Raw genomic sequence first — 18,457 nt, forward strand, 5'->3', positions numbered from 1 at the left:
TGCATAGGCAAGACTTTGCAGAGAGAAAGCTTCTGGAGCTGGTCAAAGGCAGCCTATGTTCATTGCTGATGCTGATGGCAGCCTGGAAGATTAAAGGACTGCAGCATGGGGGTGGGGCGGTAGGGAAGAGGAATAGAGGACCCTGCAGGGGGATGCCGGATAGGTAATTATATGTGGCAAGCTGTTTTTCTGGGGTGACAAGCACCCCCCCCCCCCCCCCACAGCTATTCCACTGCTTGTGCTGTGAGCTAAGGTTTGAAATCCAAAACTGCTTGCCTTCACCTTGGTCATTCAGCTTGACATAACATGAAAACAGAAAAAAATGAAAGTAAGTAAAGACCATATGGCCTATCCAGTCTGCCCATCCCTTCCTCTCCCTTAGAGATCTGATGTTCTAAACTTTCTTGAAATTAGATACAGTCTTCGTCTCCACTACCTCCACTGGGACACTGTTCCACAAATTCACCACCCTTTCCTTGAATTATTTTCATAAGTTACCCCGAGACTGTCCTTTTTCACCATCATCTTGTGCCCCCTCATTTCAGAGCTTCTTTTCAATTGAAAGAGTCCTGCCTCTGTGCATTTATGCCATGGAGGTATTTTAATGTCTCTGTATATTATAGCACCCTTCCATCTCCTTCCTTTCTTCCAAAATGTACATCATGAGATCTTTAATATGATGAATTCCACTGACTGTTCTAGTAGCAGCCCTCTGGGCTGACTCCATTGTATTTATTTCTTTTTGAAAGTGCAGCCTCCAAGATTGTATACAGTACTCCAAATGATCACCAGAGATTTATACAGAGGCACTATTATCTCGTTTATCCTGCTAGCCATTCCTCTCCCTATGCATCTAAGCTTCCTTCTGGTTTTTGCCTTTTCTAACTGTTTAGCTACCTTGGGATCATCAGATATATCAGATAAGTTCCATTCTCTTTTGTGTACAGAAATACTTAATCTTCTATTCTGTATCACTTCCTTGAGTTTTTGTAGCCCAAAGGCATGATGCTGCATTTTTTAGCATTAAATTCAAGACCATTCTTCAATCTTCGCTTGATCCCTCATCATGTTTTCCACAACTTCCTGGCTGTCTGCCCTGTTGCAGCTTTTGGTATCATTCAAAAGAGGTAAACTTTATCCTACAACCCTTCTGCAATATCAGCCACAAAAATGTTGAAGAGAACCAGACCAAGAGCCAGTTCTTGTGGTACACCACTCGTAACACTCTTATCCTCAGAGTGAATAACATTTACCATCACCCTTTGTCACCTCCCACTTATCCAGCTTCTAACCTGATGCACAAAGGCAGCTGTAAAATATGGATGCCTCGGTAAAATTTAGCGACTCACAAACAGCGAGTGGTGCACAAAGGGCATCGCCTGCAAATGAGCTGCACGGATCCCCCTTTGTACATCGCTCGCTGTTTGTGAGTCTGAGCTGTCAAATGCATTTAACGGCTCTGATGCAGTAGACTCTGACACCCTCCTGCCCCACACACAAACAAAATTCCATGGTGATCCGGTGAACCCCAGACCTCCTCCCCCTGATGCCTCCCGACCCCCCTGACAAAATTTCCTGGTGGTCCAGTGACTGCGTACCCCGACACCTCTGAACCCCCCCCCCCCGCATCTCCCGACACCCCCAACAAAATTTCCTGGTAGTCCAGTGGACCACACACTCCCTCTCTGCACCCCAGCAACTGACTCTAGTGGTCCAGTGACCCCCCTCCCCATCCCAGTACCTTAAAAAAAGTTGGGCAGGAGCAACAGCTCCTCTTTCCTGCAACGCTGCCACTTGCAAAATGTTTTTGTCAGGGGTGGTCGGGAGACATGGGGGTGGAGTCCAGGGTCCACCGGACCACAAGGGAATTTTGTCGGGGTCTGGGGTCCACTGGACCACCAGGGAAATTGTCTGTAGAGGGGTGTGGGGGGTGTGGGGGGGAGAGGTAGGGAGCACAAGCAGGCAGCCTTTGCATAAATAACATCATAATAAACTGCTAAAATATAAAACTCGCCACACACTTTCCCACTCATGGGACACATTAGACCTCTAAATAACATATGACAATCTGTATTGTGACCTGGACAAAGAGTTGGTGCAAAAAAACAGATATTTACTGGACCTAGCAGAATAATCCAGTGGGGGTACTCTTCTGTTTTTCAGACTAGCTTCAGAAAGTAATCAGTTGAGTGCCTGAAGTCAGCAGATGAGCTATTCATGGCTCTTCCTAAGTCAGCAAAGTCAAACTGGGGATACTTGTTTTACAAACTAGATGAGAAAGATGGATAAACTGTACAATACTAAATTCCCATCTGTTGTATAGGTATAACACACAATTATATATATATATAAAAGGATGTGCTCATGAGCTTGAGATAGCTGCACTTTTATAGCTCTCAGCATCAGTAGGGACACACATTACAGCCTTTTAAAGGGATAGTGTCTGTTTAGACTCACTAGGCACATTCAAAAGACTTCCTTGTAATAGAGATCAGCAATCTGTTGGAAAGAGCAGGAAGAATAATTGGCTCTTTCTTTGCAGCTAGCATGGCTAATTTCCAGGCCAATATTCAAAACTATCTGAGTGGTTGGCAGCAGGAGCCAACCTCATAAGTAATTTTTAAAAATCCTGGCTGGTCAAGTCACTGTACAGTCAGAGTTTGTGTCTGAAAGGAAGCGTATTTAAAGACATTTGAGGGGCAGGGTTTAAAGTTGCAAAGAAAGCAGCAACATTCACCTGTTCTCCGCATAGGTTATAGGAGTGGAGGAGTGGCCTAGTGGTTAAGGTGGTGGACTTTGGTCCTGAGGAACTGAGTTCAATTCCCACTTCAGGCACAGGCAGCTCCTTGTGACTCTGGGCAAGTCACTTAACCCTCCATTGCCCCATGTAGGCCGCATTGAGCCTGCCATGAGTGGGAAAGCACGGGGTACAAATGTAACAAAAAAAAAAATTATGCAGTCAAGTGGTGGTGGCCAAATTGTGGTTATGACTTTGTATAGATAACTTATCTGAAAACATTTATGCATGTATATTAAGATGTGGTGCTTGTATGTTTACTGTTGATGATATACAGTGTTGGTGTCCTACAACTAACCAGCAAGTGGGACCACTTAAATATTTTATTTATTTACATTTGCTATACCACAAGGGCCTAAAAGACATCTTTGTGGTTCACATCATGAAAAGAAAAAATGAGAAGAGAAAGTTCAGAAGGAAAGGTAGGGGAAGGGGATTGTGCAGATGAAGAGGTAGATGTGGGCTGAGGTGGTTTTACATAAGAACATAAAATAGCCATAATGGGTCAGACCAGTGGTCCATCTAGCCCAGTATCCTGCTTCCAGCAGTGGCCAATTCAGGTCACAAGTGCCTGACAGAATCCCAAATAGTAGCAAGATTCCTTACTACTGATCCCATGGATAAGCAATGGCTTTCCTCATGTCTATCTCAATAGCAGTCTATGGACTTTTGCTCCAGGTATTTGTCCAAACCACTAACCGCTGATACCACATCCTCTGGATTTTCAGCAGTTTCCTAAATAGTCCTATCTTTGCCTGGTTAGCTATGTGGGTGCAGCACTGAATATTGGCCATACCTGCATAATTTCTGTATACCGCCGCTGACCTGGATATTCAGTGCTGGTGTACAGTATGGCCTGGCAATGAATATCAAGGTCTAAATTATCTTGTGTTGGTCAGCATAGGGAGAGGAATAATCAGCAGGAAAAGGGAGTGATAATGTCCCCGTATAAGTATCTAGCGAGATCTCATTTAGAGTACTATGTACAGTTTTGGAGATCATACATTCAAAAAGATATAAACAGAAGTGAATCGGTCCAGAGGGTTGCTACTAAAATGGTCAGTGGTCTCCTTCATAAAGCATATGGGGACAGATTTAAAGATCTCAATATATATAATTTAGAAGAAAGGCAAGAGAGAGGTGAGATATGAAAGAGACACCTCCATGACATAAATTCACGTACTGCAGCAGGACATGTTTATCCACTCCTACCCTGGTTGACATAATACTTGTGCAACATTCTTTAAATTAGCTGCCTTACTTTCTAACTCTCTTTCCTACCTGTAAGTAAGGCAGCTAATTTAAAGAATGTTGCACATGAGGTCAGAGAGATGGTTAACATATAGATAGGTAACAGAGTAAGAGGAGTTAGAAAATAAAGTGACTAATTTAAAGAAAGGTGCACATGAGGTCAGAAAGATGGTTAAGTATTATGTCAGCTAGGGTAGGAGTGGAAAACAATGTTTTATTATTATTTAACATACTAGTGTAGTATGTTGAATAGTAACTCAGTGCAGAAGCCTGTGTTTGGGTGTGTGTTTTGTGGGAGTTCTTCCCTCCCCCCCCCCCCCCCCCCCCCACACACATTCTGTCATATCACATTTCCTCTCCCTTGTACACATGGAAGGGCAATTGGTGGGACTCCCACTTATGCACGTAATGCACTATGAACCTGTTTTTTTTTCTGAGCGTATTTACTCAAGGTATAGCTCAGATTAAAACAAGGGCAAGAATGTTTGATGTCTTGCCCTATGGCACTGAAATCAGCCCTTGAGCATGCTCCATGCTCTTCTTCTGATCAGTTTCAGATGCTATGGTCTTCAGAGGTGCAACTTTGCATTTCTTCAAAGGAAGAGTGAACCTCGTAGATATTGTAGAATGCATTATCTCACTTATTACTATTCCTTGGAGAGGAGCTCGCCAAAATAACTCATTACTGGCCTACTCACTGCCATTCAGGTGTCTCTATCCAAACTCTGGATAAGCATAAACTCTGGATAAGCATATAAGATATTCAGCCAACCTTCATGACTATTCAACATAAACTCGTTTCTGGCCTTAAAATAGGTGTATGGACTTCACGTAGCTTTAAGTACAGACTCATTGCTTGATTTATAATGGTAGTTAGCTTCCATGCAATCCAAGGAAATATGATAAAATCCAGTTTTTCTTCTTTGTTTTGTTTCCATTAAGACGACACTTGAGATAAAGCATGCAGCTACATTTTTTTTCTGCAATGCATTTCTAATAATATAGACCTCTTTTTAAGGTTATAGATGAACAGAATGAAATTCAGCTGCCAACCTCACTGAAAAATATAATGGATACCTGGACATGGGGAAAGGGAATACCAATTTTAACACTGAATACGTCCACTGGATTCTTGACTGAAAAACAGTTTTATCCTGTGCAAGATAAGCAAAACACTGCTGACAAGTATGTTAACTTTTCCATTTTCTTCCTCTGTATTCCTCAATTTCCATCAGTAAAGAATGTGTTGTTGTGCATGTAACCCCTGTGTCGGAACCATCCACAGCTTTCCATTACACTAAGACAGGGCAATAGATTATAGATTATTAAAATTTACTATACTGGTGAAACTGAAGTCAGAGCAAAGCAGTTTACAAATCTAATATACAGCAAGAAAAGAACTCTGTAAATTATAGGACAGAAACATAAACACTATCATAGGAATGAATCAGGGTATAGTACAATGTTGATAAAGAGACAGGACAGGAGAAATGGGTCTAATGGGTCAGTGTCAGACAGTCCTAGAAGTCAATTAGGGAAAATCAAATGCTTCTTTGAATAGCCAGGTTTTGAGGTCAGCCCTAAAACCTTTAATTGATGAATTTGCACATAGAGAAAATGGTAGATTGTTCCAAGTAAAAGGAGCTAGGAAATAAAACGCCAGGTGGAATCGTACTGGACTGCTTTTGGATTTGGCAATACAAGATGGTGGTCATTAAGAGTTCGTAAAACTCTATTAGGACAGTAAGGTATCATAAGGCTTCTTGTCACAGGTATTCAACCATTCAGGAACAGCAATGGGGTCATCCATGGCCCCTGAAATCTCCAATCTTTATGTCGCTGACTGAAGATAAATTCCTGCGTGATCATCCATTCAAAATAAAAGTGATTTTCTATAAACGATGCATTGATGATATCCTTTTACTTTGGAGGGCAAGTGGAGCTGACTTGTTGCATTTTTATAGATGGTTGAATACCTGTGACAAGAATTTACAGTTCAGACTTCATTTTGATTTTAATTAGATTCCTTTCCTGGACATTTTTAATTAAGAAGACAGCCTACGGGTTCGTTACAACAGTATTTCAGAAACCAACCAACAAGAATACATTTTTACATTTTGGAAGCTTTCACAACAGAAGTTTAAAAGAAAATCTACCTTTCTCTCAGTTTCTACAGCTGTGGATGCTATGCACAGATTTTGAAGAGTTTAACAGTAGGCGGATATCATGACACAATGTTTTAAACGAAGAGGTTATCCACAACAGTGTATCCAGAAGAATTTGAACAGAGCAAGAACACAATGCAGAGCACTAGAGAGAGGAGGGGGAATAAGGACCTGTTAAATCCTGTTAAAAATAGAGCTAAACCGGACCTAGTGTGTACTCTCAAATTTTTCCATTTATTGAGTCGCTCCCTCAAAATAATAAAATATTACACCTGTACACGATCATCATTTGGACTCCTTTTTTGTCACCTTTGCTGTTGTTTTGTTCTGTTTGGACTTTGCAAAGGTTTTTTCTTCTCTGTTGTTCTTGGTCATCGGTTAAGAAACATGTGCATCCCCTCTAGAAGCGCTCCAGTGCGGCAAAGCTATGGACCGGGTAGTTGCTCTTTTGAGCTCCCTGGGATGGATCATCAACTGGAAGAAGAGCCAGCTGCGCCCGACTCAGTCCCTGGTGTATCTGGGAGTTCGATTCGACACCCAAGTGGGCAGAGTGTTCCTGCCAGACAATCGGATTGTCAAGCTTCAGGCTCAGGTGGACTAGTTCCTAGTAGCCTCTCCTATTTGGGCTTGGGACTACGTGCAGCTGTTGGGCTCTATGACGGCCACGATGGAAGTAGTGCCCTGGGCCAGGGCTCATATGAGACCACTACAGCTATCTCTGCTGCTGCGCTGGACTCCGATGTCGGAGGATTATGCTGTGCGCCTTCCCGTGGACCCAGCAGTGCGCAAGGCGCTGAGCTGGTGGACGCAGACAGTCAAGTTGTCTGCAAGATTGCCTCTGGTGACCCCGGAGTGGATTGTCGTCACGACAGACGCCTCTTTGATGGGCTGGGGGGCCCACTGCTTGGGAAGGACAGCGCAGGGGCTCTAGTCTCCTGCAGAGGCAAGTGGTCTATCAACCTCCTGGAACTCAGAGCCATTCGGTTGGTGTTATTGGAGTTCATCCCGGTACTGGTGTTGAAGCCTGTACGGGTCCTGTCGGACAATGCCACGGCTGTGGCCTATATCAACCGCCAGGGAGGTACCAAGAGCGCCCCTCTAGCCAGGAGGCTATGAGTCTTTGCCAGTGGGCGGAAGCGAACCTGGAGCAGCTTTCAGCGGCCCACATTGCCGGAGTCATGAATGTCAAGGCGGACTTTCCCAGTCGCCATACCTTGGAGCCCGGAGAGTGGCAACTATCTGCTCAGGCGTTCTTGGACATCACGAAGCGCTGGGGCCAGCCGAGCCTAGATCTGATGGCGTCATCGGCCAATGGCCAAGTGCCGCGCTTTTTCAGCAGAGGACGGGACCCTCGATCCCTGGGAGTAGATGCTCTTCTCCAACAGTGGCCGACACAAGAGCTCCTCTATGTGTTCCCGCCCTGGCCCATGTTGGGCAGGGTGCTAGACCGGGTGGCAAAGCATCCCGGCAGGGTAATCCTGGTGGGTCCGGATTGGCCCAGACGTCCCTGGTATGCGGACTTGTTCAGGCTCTCAGTCGACGATCCTCTGCGGCTGTCAGTGGAGCAGGGCCTGTTACATCAGGGTCCCGTGGTGATGGAGTATCCCTCTCCCTTTGGTCTTGCGGCCTGGCTATTGAGCGGCAGCGTCTGAGGAAGAAGGGCTTCTCAGACAAGGTCATCGCCACTATGCTGAGAGCGAGGAAGCGCTCTACTTCTACTGCTTACGCCAGGGTTTGGCGTATCTTTGCAGCATGGTGTGAAGCAGGCTCACTTTCTCCCTTCACTGCTCCAATTTCTTCAGTGTTGGCGTTCCTGCAAGAAGGTCTGGAGAAAGGCCTGTCGCTCAGTTCCCTTAAAGTCCAGGTAGCGGCTCTGGCTTGCTTCAGGGGCCGCCTGAAGGGTGCTTCCCTGGCTTCGCAGCCAGATGTGGTGCGCTTTCTCAAGGGAGTTAATCACCTGCGCCCTCCTCTGCACTCAGTGGTGCCTGCGTGGAATCTCAACCTGGTGCTAAGAGCATTGCAGAAGCCGCCTTTGGAACCCTTGTCGAAGGCATCTCTGAAAGACCTGACGTTGAAAGCAGTCTTTTTGGTGGCTATCACTTCAGCCAGAAGAGTTTCCGAGCTCCAGGCGCTCTCATGTCGAGAGCCTTTTCTGCAGTTCACTGAGGCAGGAGTGACTATTCGCACAGTGCCTGCCTTCCTGCCCAAGATTGGTTCTCGCTTCCATGTGAATCAGCAGCTCTGTCTCCCTTCCTTTCGTAGGGAGGACTACCCAGAGGAGTACTCCGCTCTTGAATATCTGGATGTGAGACGAGTCATCATCAGATACTTGGAAGTGACCAATGATTTCCGGAAATCGGATCATCTGTTTGTCCTGTTTGCAGGTCCTCGTAAGGGTCTGCAGGCTGCTAAGCCTACAGTGGCAAGATGGGTCAAGGAAGCCATTGCAGCGGCTTATGTGGCCGCGGGGAAGGTGCCGCCTATCCAGCTGAAGGCTCACTCCACGAGAGCTCAGACGGCCTCGATGGCAGAGGCCGGATCCGTCTCCTTGGTAGAGATATGCAAGGCGGCAACGTGGGCTTCGGCTCATACTTTCTCCAAGCATTACCGTTTGACTGTGGCTGCACGGGCGGAGGCCCGGTTTGGAGCTTCAGTGTTGAGGTCAGGGATTTCAATGTCCCGCCCTGGGTGAGTACTGCTTCGGTACATCCCACCAGTCTATGGATTGATCAGCTTGATGATATGGAAGGTAAAATTATGTATAATCATACCTGATAATTTTCTTTCCATTAATCATAGCTGATCAATCCATAGCCCCTCCCAGATATCTGTACTGTTTATATTCTGGTTGAATTTTAGGTTCAAGTTTAGCCTTCAGTTACTTCAGGAGGACTTCGTGTTCAAGTTCTTCTTTCACTTGGATTCTTCAAGAGTTGAGACGAGTTTGTGTTACAGTGAGCTGCTGCATTCCTCTCCCCTCCGTTTTACGGGGCTGGATTGAGACATAAATTCTGCCGGCACTCCCTCCCGCTTCGTGCGGCTGTAGGGCAGCTTTGTACCCCTCCCGCTTCGGCGGTGTTAGGGTCAGTCAGCTCCTCCCGCGGTTGCGGTTGCAGGATAAGCCAGATCCCCCCGCATCGGCGGGTGTGGTGTCCCTCCCCCGCTCCGCGGGGATGAGCTGGACGGATTCCCCTCCCCCACTTGTGTGGGGATGAGCTGGGTTAATTCCCCTCCCCCGTTTCGGCGGTGGTGAGCTGGGCAGAGTGTCCCTTCGTGGGTGTAATTCTCTAAGTGCTGAGTCCTGCGGATGGAGCTTTGATATCGACATACTGAGGAGTTTCCGGCAGCACATGACCACATATAGGGAGGCAAAAGTTTGCTCTCTATCTCCACCTGCTGGTAGATGGACACAACCCACCAGTCTATGGATTGATCAGCTATGATTAATGGAAAGAAAATTATCAGGTATGATTATACATAATTTTACCTTATATCTGGCTTTGTCTCCAGATGACATGTTTAAGTTACCTAAGATAGATGCTGTGGTTTTAGTGGTGACTAAAAATACTACTATCCCGGTAATAGGCAGTGTGGCATTGAAGGATAGTAGGATGGTGTTATTAGCAGCAATTTGTGGAAGTTTTATTACTCGTGCATGCATTGGATAGTCTGAGCAACAGGCAGAGGTGTATATACAACCTTTGTCTTCAGCAGTTGCTTTTTCTGGGCACTTGGCTATGGGAACAGTTTACATGGCAGATGCCTTATATGATTTGATTAGAGCTTTAGCTAAGAATATGGTGTGTTTGGTGTCAGCTCAACATGGTTTGTGGCTTAGAAAGTGGTCTGCTGATGTTGCTTCTAAAACACATCTCAGCAAGTTGCCCTTTAAGGGGGTCTCTAGTTTGGAGATGAGTTGGAGATGCTTGTCAAGATTCTTGGTCTAAATTGCATAGATTAACAGAAGATATTCTATGTCCTTGGCTAGGGGTCATCTAACAGAGGTTGCTTCAGAGATTCTAGGAAATGTAGATCTGGTAGAGAAGTGGTAATCAATGATCTTGGTTCCCTTTTAGAGGTCAGTCCTTCTGACCTTCTGAGGCAGTGAAAGAGTTGGACGAGACTTCACTGGAACCTCCACAGTGGCCCAGTGAAGGTTTGTGGGACTGGTACTAATTATAATAATATTCATAATCTGACCTAGGTTATCTTATTTGTTTCCATGTTTCATTTACCTTCACATAATACTGTAAAAACATCTAGAGAATACCTCATGCTCCATTATCCAAACTGTAAAGTTCTTTCTTACAAATCAATCCTTGTCGCAGGCTTCACATAGCAGAGTACCAAACTTTGGAATTCTCTGCCCAAGCAATTAAGGTACTTAGAAGATTATCTGAGATTCCATAAATTACTAAAGGCTTTTCTATAAAGTACATGTCTTATCAAAAGAGAATAAACTAAGGTTGCTGTCTCTCATATGTTTCAACATAACCAATACTCTAGCCTAACTTCATGACAAACACACAATTATTCCTAATATGTTAAATATTATAATTATCTGACTGTATCATATTTTTTTCTTTTTCTTGAATGTAAGCCACATTGAACCTGAGCTTATTTGGGATAATATGGAATACAAATGTCATAAATAAATACATTCTAATAATGATAAATTTCTCCTTTTTTTAAATTCATTTGGGAAGTCACACATGGATTGTTCCAGTGTCTTGGATAAAAAATGGATATGAACAACCCTTAATATGGCTGGATAATAGGAGCAGTAAGTATTTTTTTTTCACAAACAGAACAAAAAGTCCTATGAGCCTATAATCTTTATAAGGAAGAGGAAAGGTGTAATTTTGGATTAGTTTAAGATAAAATTCAAAAGGCAAAAAAGCAGGAAATATATTTAATCCTAATAAAATGAAATAAGGAGTTTTTCAGTAGACATAAGAAATAGTTATTTAAGCTTATTCTCATTCAGTAAACAAAAGATTTATCCAGTTAACAATCTATTCACAAAACTACTTCAGCTGCTTCTGTTGAAAATGTAAGTAAAATGCTATGACATAAATATATTTCTTTTATTGTCAAGAATCAAAGGTTCATAATCAAAAGCTCTTATGTGGTTGACAGATGGTTGACTGTATAATTTTATTTTATTTTTTCAAAAATAAATCTATGGCTGTTCAAGGGACAATTTGACATAAACGTTGTTAAATGCCCAAAATTAACCATCCAAGAAAAGGGCTAGTATTTGGGGCTTTCCAGGGGTGACAGCATGAGAGTCATACAGTATATGATAACTTACATGTGTACACAGTGTAAATAATGGCAAATAAAGACCTGCATGCTCCATTCAGTCTGCCCAACAAAGGCAAAGCTTCACCCGCCACTTTGTGCAGGTTATAGTCATTCATTCTTAAAACATTGGTTGACAATTTGCCATCATTCCAACCACATATAGATAGTTAAATATTCAGCCACCAAAGGAGAAGTTCATAATTGGGCACCTGGTAGGAGCCTATTCTATATACAAATGGAAGCACTTACTTTTCCTTTTCTAGAATACTAGTGTAATTGTCACGCCCCCTCACCTGTTCTCTGTGCTCTCCAGCAGCATTCAATGCCAAGAAGAATCTGTTTACATCAAGGAGGTTTATGACAGGAGACGGCATGGTTGAAAAGATGAAGCTGTCTCCTCCGCAACCGCCATATTGTGTCACCTCAAACTTGTGAGGTTTATTACTGCCTGTGTGTGTGTGTGTGTGTTTTTTTTTTCATTTGAAAGCTTCCCATATATTACTTGCAACCCCACAACTCGGCCCTGTGGCTCAGGCAGAATTAAAGCTGCCTCCTACAAAAATTATGCTTACTGTGGCTCTAAAAACAAGTCTGCTGATCCAGAGCACCTACAGCCTGTGGCTCACACCCCAGAACCTACACATAGGCAGTCATAAAGCTCAAAAGTTTGCTATTGTTTTCAATACCGTCTATGAAAGTTTGAGATCACACAGTATGGTAGCAAGCTCCACCCACTTGCTTCAGCCCACAGAATGGGCTAGATAGGCTCATGTCGTCTCCAGTCATAAAACCTCCTTGGTTTACTTCCTGGAAACCTAGCACTTCCTTTATAACCCTGCAAGAGGACGCTGGCTTATGTCATCACTTCCTGACTGGTAGTATATAAGGAAGTTCCTGACTCCCAGCCAGTGCCTTTGCAACAGGTCTCCTAGAGTTATCTAGTGTGTGTTGTAGCCTTGTTCCAGCCCGTTTCCTGTTCCTGCATGTGTTCCATCTTGTGTTCCAGTCCTGTTCCCGTCCTGTTCCTGCTCCTGCTCCATGTTCTTGCCTTGCTCCCAGTTTGTTTCTAGCCCTGGCCTCAGTACTGGCTCAAGAGGTTGTGGTTCACCCGACCAACTTTTGTTTTTGTGCCCTTCCTGCCCTACCTCCCATCAGTTCTGTTTGCCCTGCCTCCCACTGGTCGCACCCCCCCCCCCCCCCCCACACACACAGTTATTTTCTCATATTTTTCCCAGCTTATCTCCTGCCGCCTCACTGCCCTGAAATGTACTTTCCTTTCATCAACCGCCACCCCCCAGCCTAGCTCTATCTAGAAACATTTCTCTCCAACGGCAACTTCCACTATTCCACCCCCCTTCCTCCCCCAACAGCAACTCCCAGAATTCCACCCAACCTACCCCCCAACAGCAAGCAACTTTGACAATACCACTCTTCCTCCCCCCAACTGCAAGCAACTTCCACACAATTCTGCCTGCCCTCCTCCCTCCCCCAACAATCCCCCCTCCCAACAGCATTTCAACTTGTCCCACCCCCCCCAAACAAAACATTTCATGACCGGTCTGAGACTCTAGCCCTTTTACCTGGGCAGCAGTGGCAGATCAGAAGCAGCAAGCTGGGCCCAGTAAAGGCAGTGAGTCAGCAAAGCAGCACTGTACAGGAGCAGAAGGCAGCACAGCAGGCAAAGAGTAAGAGGCAGCAGAAGTCTATGTTATTTTATGCATGCATACATGCAGTTTCAAAAATACTGTAGGTGCATAAATGCTAACCCTTCACTAGCCCTGCCATCGGGAATGCCTGCCCTCAGTCTGGGTATGCTTACACATGTACAGACTGTATGCACAAAGGTTTATCCGCGTATTGGGCAGACAATTTTATAATAGCCTATTTCTGTACATGCAGAACTGCTTTTGAAAATTACCCTCCTAGTTCACTGACTTGGGAAGGATTCATATATATGCCAGGGGACATGGTGATCCTTTAGTCAGATAGCATTGATATTCAGCACTATCCAGTTAAAACTTTCCTAATTTATAATAAAATGCTTGCTTTTGAACTTTGCACTATACCTTCTGTGGATGTGAATACAGAGTGATGAACTCTGTGTTTTCTCATAAACCGAGCAGATCTTAAAGATACCTCTGTCTATCTTTTCAGAAGTGTTTCCTGAAATGCAGCTATCCTCGGAACACGAGTGGATTATTTTAAACGTTAATGTCACTGGTTATTACCGAACTAATTATGACCAGCTTAATTGGGACAGACTAGCGCTTCAACTTGAAAAAGACCCAAAGGCAAGCTCTTATTTTGTATTATCCATATGCTATAAAATTAACCTTTTAGTCTAGAACCTCTCTTCTCCAAAAATCATGCTTTCTAATATAATTTATGGTCTGATATTCAACCAAAATAAAAAAAAAAGGTGTGAACTCCTAAATTTGTGTGCTGTCCTTGGGCGAACTTAGAATCCTAAGCTTTCAGCTGAAAATTCATCTTATTTTAGTATTTAGTAAATTTATAAGTAAGGCTTATAAATTTAGGGCTTCTATTCATGTACCTAGATTTATGAGCCTAATTAATGACCCTAGTTTTGAAAAAGCGAAGTTACTCACCTGTAGCAAATGTTCTCTGAGGACAGCAGGACATATATTCTTACATGTGGGTGACAACCCCCAATGGAGCCCCAGTGCAGACGCTACCCAGTGTTCGAAAACTTCTAGAAGCATTTGGTAGGCCTGCATTGCTCATGCACGAGTGCCATCCTGCCTGCTAAAGTCGTGCAGGACCTGCAGTTGGATAAAAAAGCATAAAGAATGCAACTCCTATGGAAGGTGGAAGGGTATGTGAGAATATATGTCCTACTTGTCCTCGGAGAACACTTGCTACAAGTGAGTAACTTCGCTTTCTGAGAAGATAAGCAGGACAATTAGTTCTCACGTGTGGGAATCCCTTGGTACCAGGCTCATCAAAAACAACAAACAGTCAATAAGGACTTGCAATGGCAAGGCGAACCAGAACCAATAACAGTAACAAATAAACGGGCCTGTTGTGAAGGTGCAACCTGGAACTGAAAAGAATGGGCCTAGGAGGGTGGAGTTACATAAGTACATAAGTATTGCCACACTGGGACAAACCAAAGGTCCATCAAGCCCAGTATCCTGTTTCCAACAGTGGCCAATCCAGGTCACAAATACCTGGCAAGATCCCAGAAAAGCTCAATACATTTTATGCTGATTATCCCAGAAATAAGCAGTGAATTTTCCCAAGTCAATTTAATAATGGTCTATGGACTTTTCCTTTAGGAAGCCATCCAAACCCTTTCTAAACCCCACTAAGCTAACCGCCCTTACCACATTCTCTGGCAACGAATTCCAGGGTTTAATTACACATTGAGTGAAGAAAAAGTTTCTCAGATTCATATTAAATTTACTACTTTGTAGCTTCATCGCATGCCCCCTAGTCCTTGTATTTTTGGAAAGAGTAAACAAACGATTCACGTCTACCCATTCCACTCCACTCATTGTTTTATAGACCTCTATCATATCTCCCCTCAGCTGTCTCTTCAGGCTGAAGAGCCCTAGACACTTCAGCCTTTCCGCATAGGGAAGTCGTCCCATCCCCTTTATCATTTTCATTGCCCTTCTCTGCACCTTTTCTAATTCCATTATATCTTTTTTGAGATGTGACAACCAGAATTGAACACAATATTCGAGGTGTGGTCGCACCATGGACCGATACAAAGGCAATATAATGTCCTCACTTTTGTTTTCCATTCCTTTCCTAATAATACCTAACATTCTATTTGCTTTCTTAGCCGCTGCAGCACACTGAGCAGAGCATTTCAACGTGTCATCAACAAAGACGCCGATATCCCTTTCTTGGTCATTGACTCCTAACGTGGAACCTTGCATTACATAGGTATAGTTTGGGTTCCTCTTTCCCACATGTATCACTTTGCACTTGCTCACATTAAACGTCATCTGCCATTTAGACGCCCAGTCTCGTAAGGTCCTCTTGTAATTTTTCACAATCCTCTCGCGTTTTAACAACTATGAATAACTTTGTGCCGTCAACAAATTTAATTACCTCACTAGTTACTTCCATCTCTAAATCATTTATAAATATGTTAAAAAGCAGCGGTCCCAGCACAGACCCCTGAGGAACCGCACTATCTACCCTTCTCCATTCTAGACTCCAAACAAATTCTGCAGAACTGTCTGACCAAACTGGCTATCGCATCAGGTATTCTGTTCAAGGCAGTAGTGAGATGTGAAAGTGTAGACTGAAGACTATGTCACAGCTTTGCAAATCTCTTCAATGTGGGCTGCCCTCAAATGGGCTACCGAAGCAGCCATGGTTCTGAAATTGTGAACTGTGACATGACCCTCCAGACTCAGTTCAACATGTGCATAAATGAAAGAGAAGCAGTCTGGTTGCCGATTGGATAAAGTGTGTTTACCAATAGCAGCTCCCATCCGGTTTGGGTTGAAAGAAACAAAAATCTGGGTGGGCTGTCTATGATATTTAGTCCACTCCAGATAGACGGCTAATACTCGCTTGTAGTCCAAAATGTGCAGTGTGCTTTTGCCACAATGGTCACGAGGGTTTGGGAAAAATGTTGAAAGGACAATTGACTGGTTAAGATGGAACTCCTATACCACCTTAGGAAGGAACCTAGGATGGGTGCAGAGAACTACTCTGTTATGATGAAACTTTGTGTAAAGTGGATCATCTACTAGGGCCTGCAGCTCACTGACTTCAGATGACAGGAATCAAGTGGCTCAAAAGGACGATTGAGATAAGGATGACTGAGGTCCCATGACAATGTTGGAGGTTTGATAGGGGGCTTTGTCAACAGCAAACCTCTCATGGAACAAACAACTAGAGGCTGCACAGAGATGGGCTAGCCTCCTACAGGGTGATGGTAAGCACTTATTGCACTGAATTGAACACTTACAGAGTTGGTCTTGAAATCAGATTCAGGGAGGTGTTGGAGATACTCAAGCAGGGTTTGTGTAGGACGAGAGGGAATCTATGGCCTTGTCTTCACACCTGACAGCAAACCTGCTCCACTGAAAAGCATAATGCCTCTTGATAAAATCTTTCCTGGAAGCCAACAGGATTCTGGAGACACTGTCAGGTAATTGGAGGGATGCAAATTCTTCACCCTCAACATCCAAGTTGTGAGGGCTAGGGGATGGAGGTTGGAATGCATAAGAGACCCCTCATTCTGTGTGAAGAAGTTCGGAAAACAGTCAAACCTCAACGGTTCTTCAGAGGACAACTCCAGAAGAAGAGGGAACTAGATATGCCTCGGTCAGTAAGGTGCAATGAGAATCATGGTTCCCCAGTCCTGCTTGAGTTTCAGCAAACGTTTCCCTTTCAGAGGAATTAGAGGATATGTATACAGAAGACTCTCTTCCCAATTAAGGAGGAAGGCATCTGATGCTAGGCTGCTGTGTGATCTGAATCTGGAGCAGTACTGAGCTCCAACAGCCTTTGCGTGCTCTTGACCAGCCAATCTTGCAAGTAAGGCAACACGTGAATTCCCAGTCTGCATAGTGATATAGCAACTACAGTTAGGCATTTTCTGAACACTCTGGGAGCAGACTTGAGGCCACATGGCAAGATGTGATACTAGTAGTGGTGTTTCCTTACCCGAAATCTGAGTTAAATTCTGTGACTGGGACATATCTGGATGTGGGTATAAGTCCAGAGAGCATAGTACTACTACTACTACTACATGACATTTCTATAGCGCTACTAGGGTTACGCAGCGCTGTACATTTTAACAAAAAAGGACAGTCCCTGCTCAAAGGAGCTTACAATCTAAAGGACGAAATGACAAGTTGGGCAGTCTAGATTTGTTGAACAGTGGTTAGGTGGTAAGGCAGTCTAGATTTCTTGAATAGTGGTTAGGTGCCAAAGGCAACATTGAAGAGATGGGCTTTGAGCAAGGATTTGAAGATGGGCAGGGAGGGGGCCTGGCATATGGGCTCAGGGAGTTTATTCCAAGCATGGGGTGAGGCAAGCATAGCCAATTGTTTTTCTGGATCATGGGAAGAAGGATGCCTAGGGAAATCATCCTGAACTTTTCTCTGACCAGATATTTGTTCAGGTCCCTTAGGTCTAGGATAGGACGAAATCCTCTTGTTTTTTTGGGCACACGGAAGTACTTGGAATAAAATCCCTTTCCTGGTGGAATGGGGTTGACTGCATGGACCTTTAGAAGGGAGGAGAGTTCCTCTGTGAGCATTTCTCAGTGCTGAGAGCTGAAGTTTGATGCTGTTGCTGGGCAGTTTGAAGGAAGCTAACGCCAAGTGAGGGTGTAACCCACCTGGGCTATTTTCAAAACCCACCAGTCTGAGGTTACAAGAGGCCACCTTTCCTGGAAAAAAATTAGCCTTTCTCTTACCAGCATGTTGTCTGGGACAGATACTTTTACTTTGGCTATGCTCTGCTGGAGCCAGTCAAAAGTTTGGCCTTTGCTTAGACTGGGGAGCTGGCTGGGACTTCTGGGGCTGCTGCTGCCGAGGACAGGCTTGCGGAGGCTGTGCCTGTTGCTGGGGATGGGAGGAAGGAGTGAACCTACTCCTTTGAGAGTAGAAAGTACTGTTCTGCCCCCATTGCATGGGGCAACTTGTGCTGTCTGGTTGTGTATTTAGACCAGGTCTCTGCATTTCTGCAGTTCTCTGTGATCAGCCTTTATTAACACCTGTGTTCTACACTGTTTTAGAGCTTTGTTACTGCTTGCCTCTGGGCATGCTGGGAGGAGCGGAATTACCCCTTCTCTCCTATTGCTCTCTGTGAAAGAATTGAAAGAGATGGAAACTTTGCCTATGTCTTAAATTCAATGTGTAGAGGACCTGAACCCTCTATGCTAAGGCACTAAACTGCTTGTTTTTTGCTCTCAGAGTAGTAATTCATAGTGATTTTTTAA

The 18,457-nt window shown here is 44.3% G+C and overlaps 1 protein-coding gene across 2 annotated transcripts in view; it reads left to right on the top strand.

The window, feature by feature from the left end:
* The window catches only part of LVRN (laeverin), a 195,003-nt gene that overhangs the window by 91,329 nt on the left and 85,217 nt on the right, over positions 1-18,457 (top strand). For both annotated transcript variants that reach the window (XM_030193509.1, XM_030193510.1), the window contains 3 exons: positions 5,067-5,233; positions 10,920-10,996; positions 13,675-13,811. In XM_030193509.1, coding sequence (XP_030049369.1) covers positions 5,067-5,233; positions 10,920-10,996; positions 13,675-13,811 — 381 coding nt within the window. The remainder of the gene's footprint in view (positions 1-5,066; positions 5,234-10,919; positions 10,997-13,674; positions 13,812-18,457) is intronic.

This window comes from Microcaecilia unicolor, chromosome 2 (assembly GCF_901765095.1).
Source record: "Microcaecilia unicolor chromosome 2, aMicUni1.1, whole genome shotgun sequence".
Taxonomy (NCBI): domain Eukaryota; kingdom Metazoa; phylum Chordata; class Amphibia; order Gymnophiona; family Siphonopidae; genus Microcaecilia; species Microcaecilia unicolor.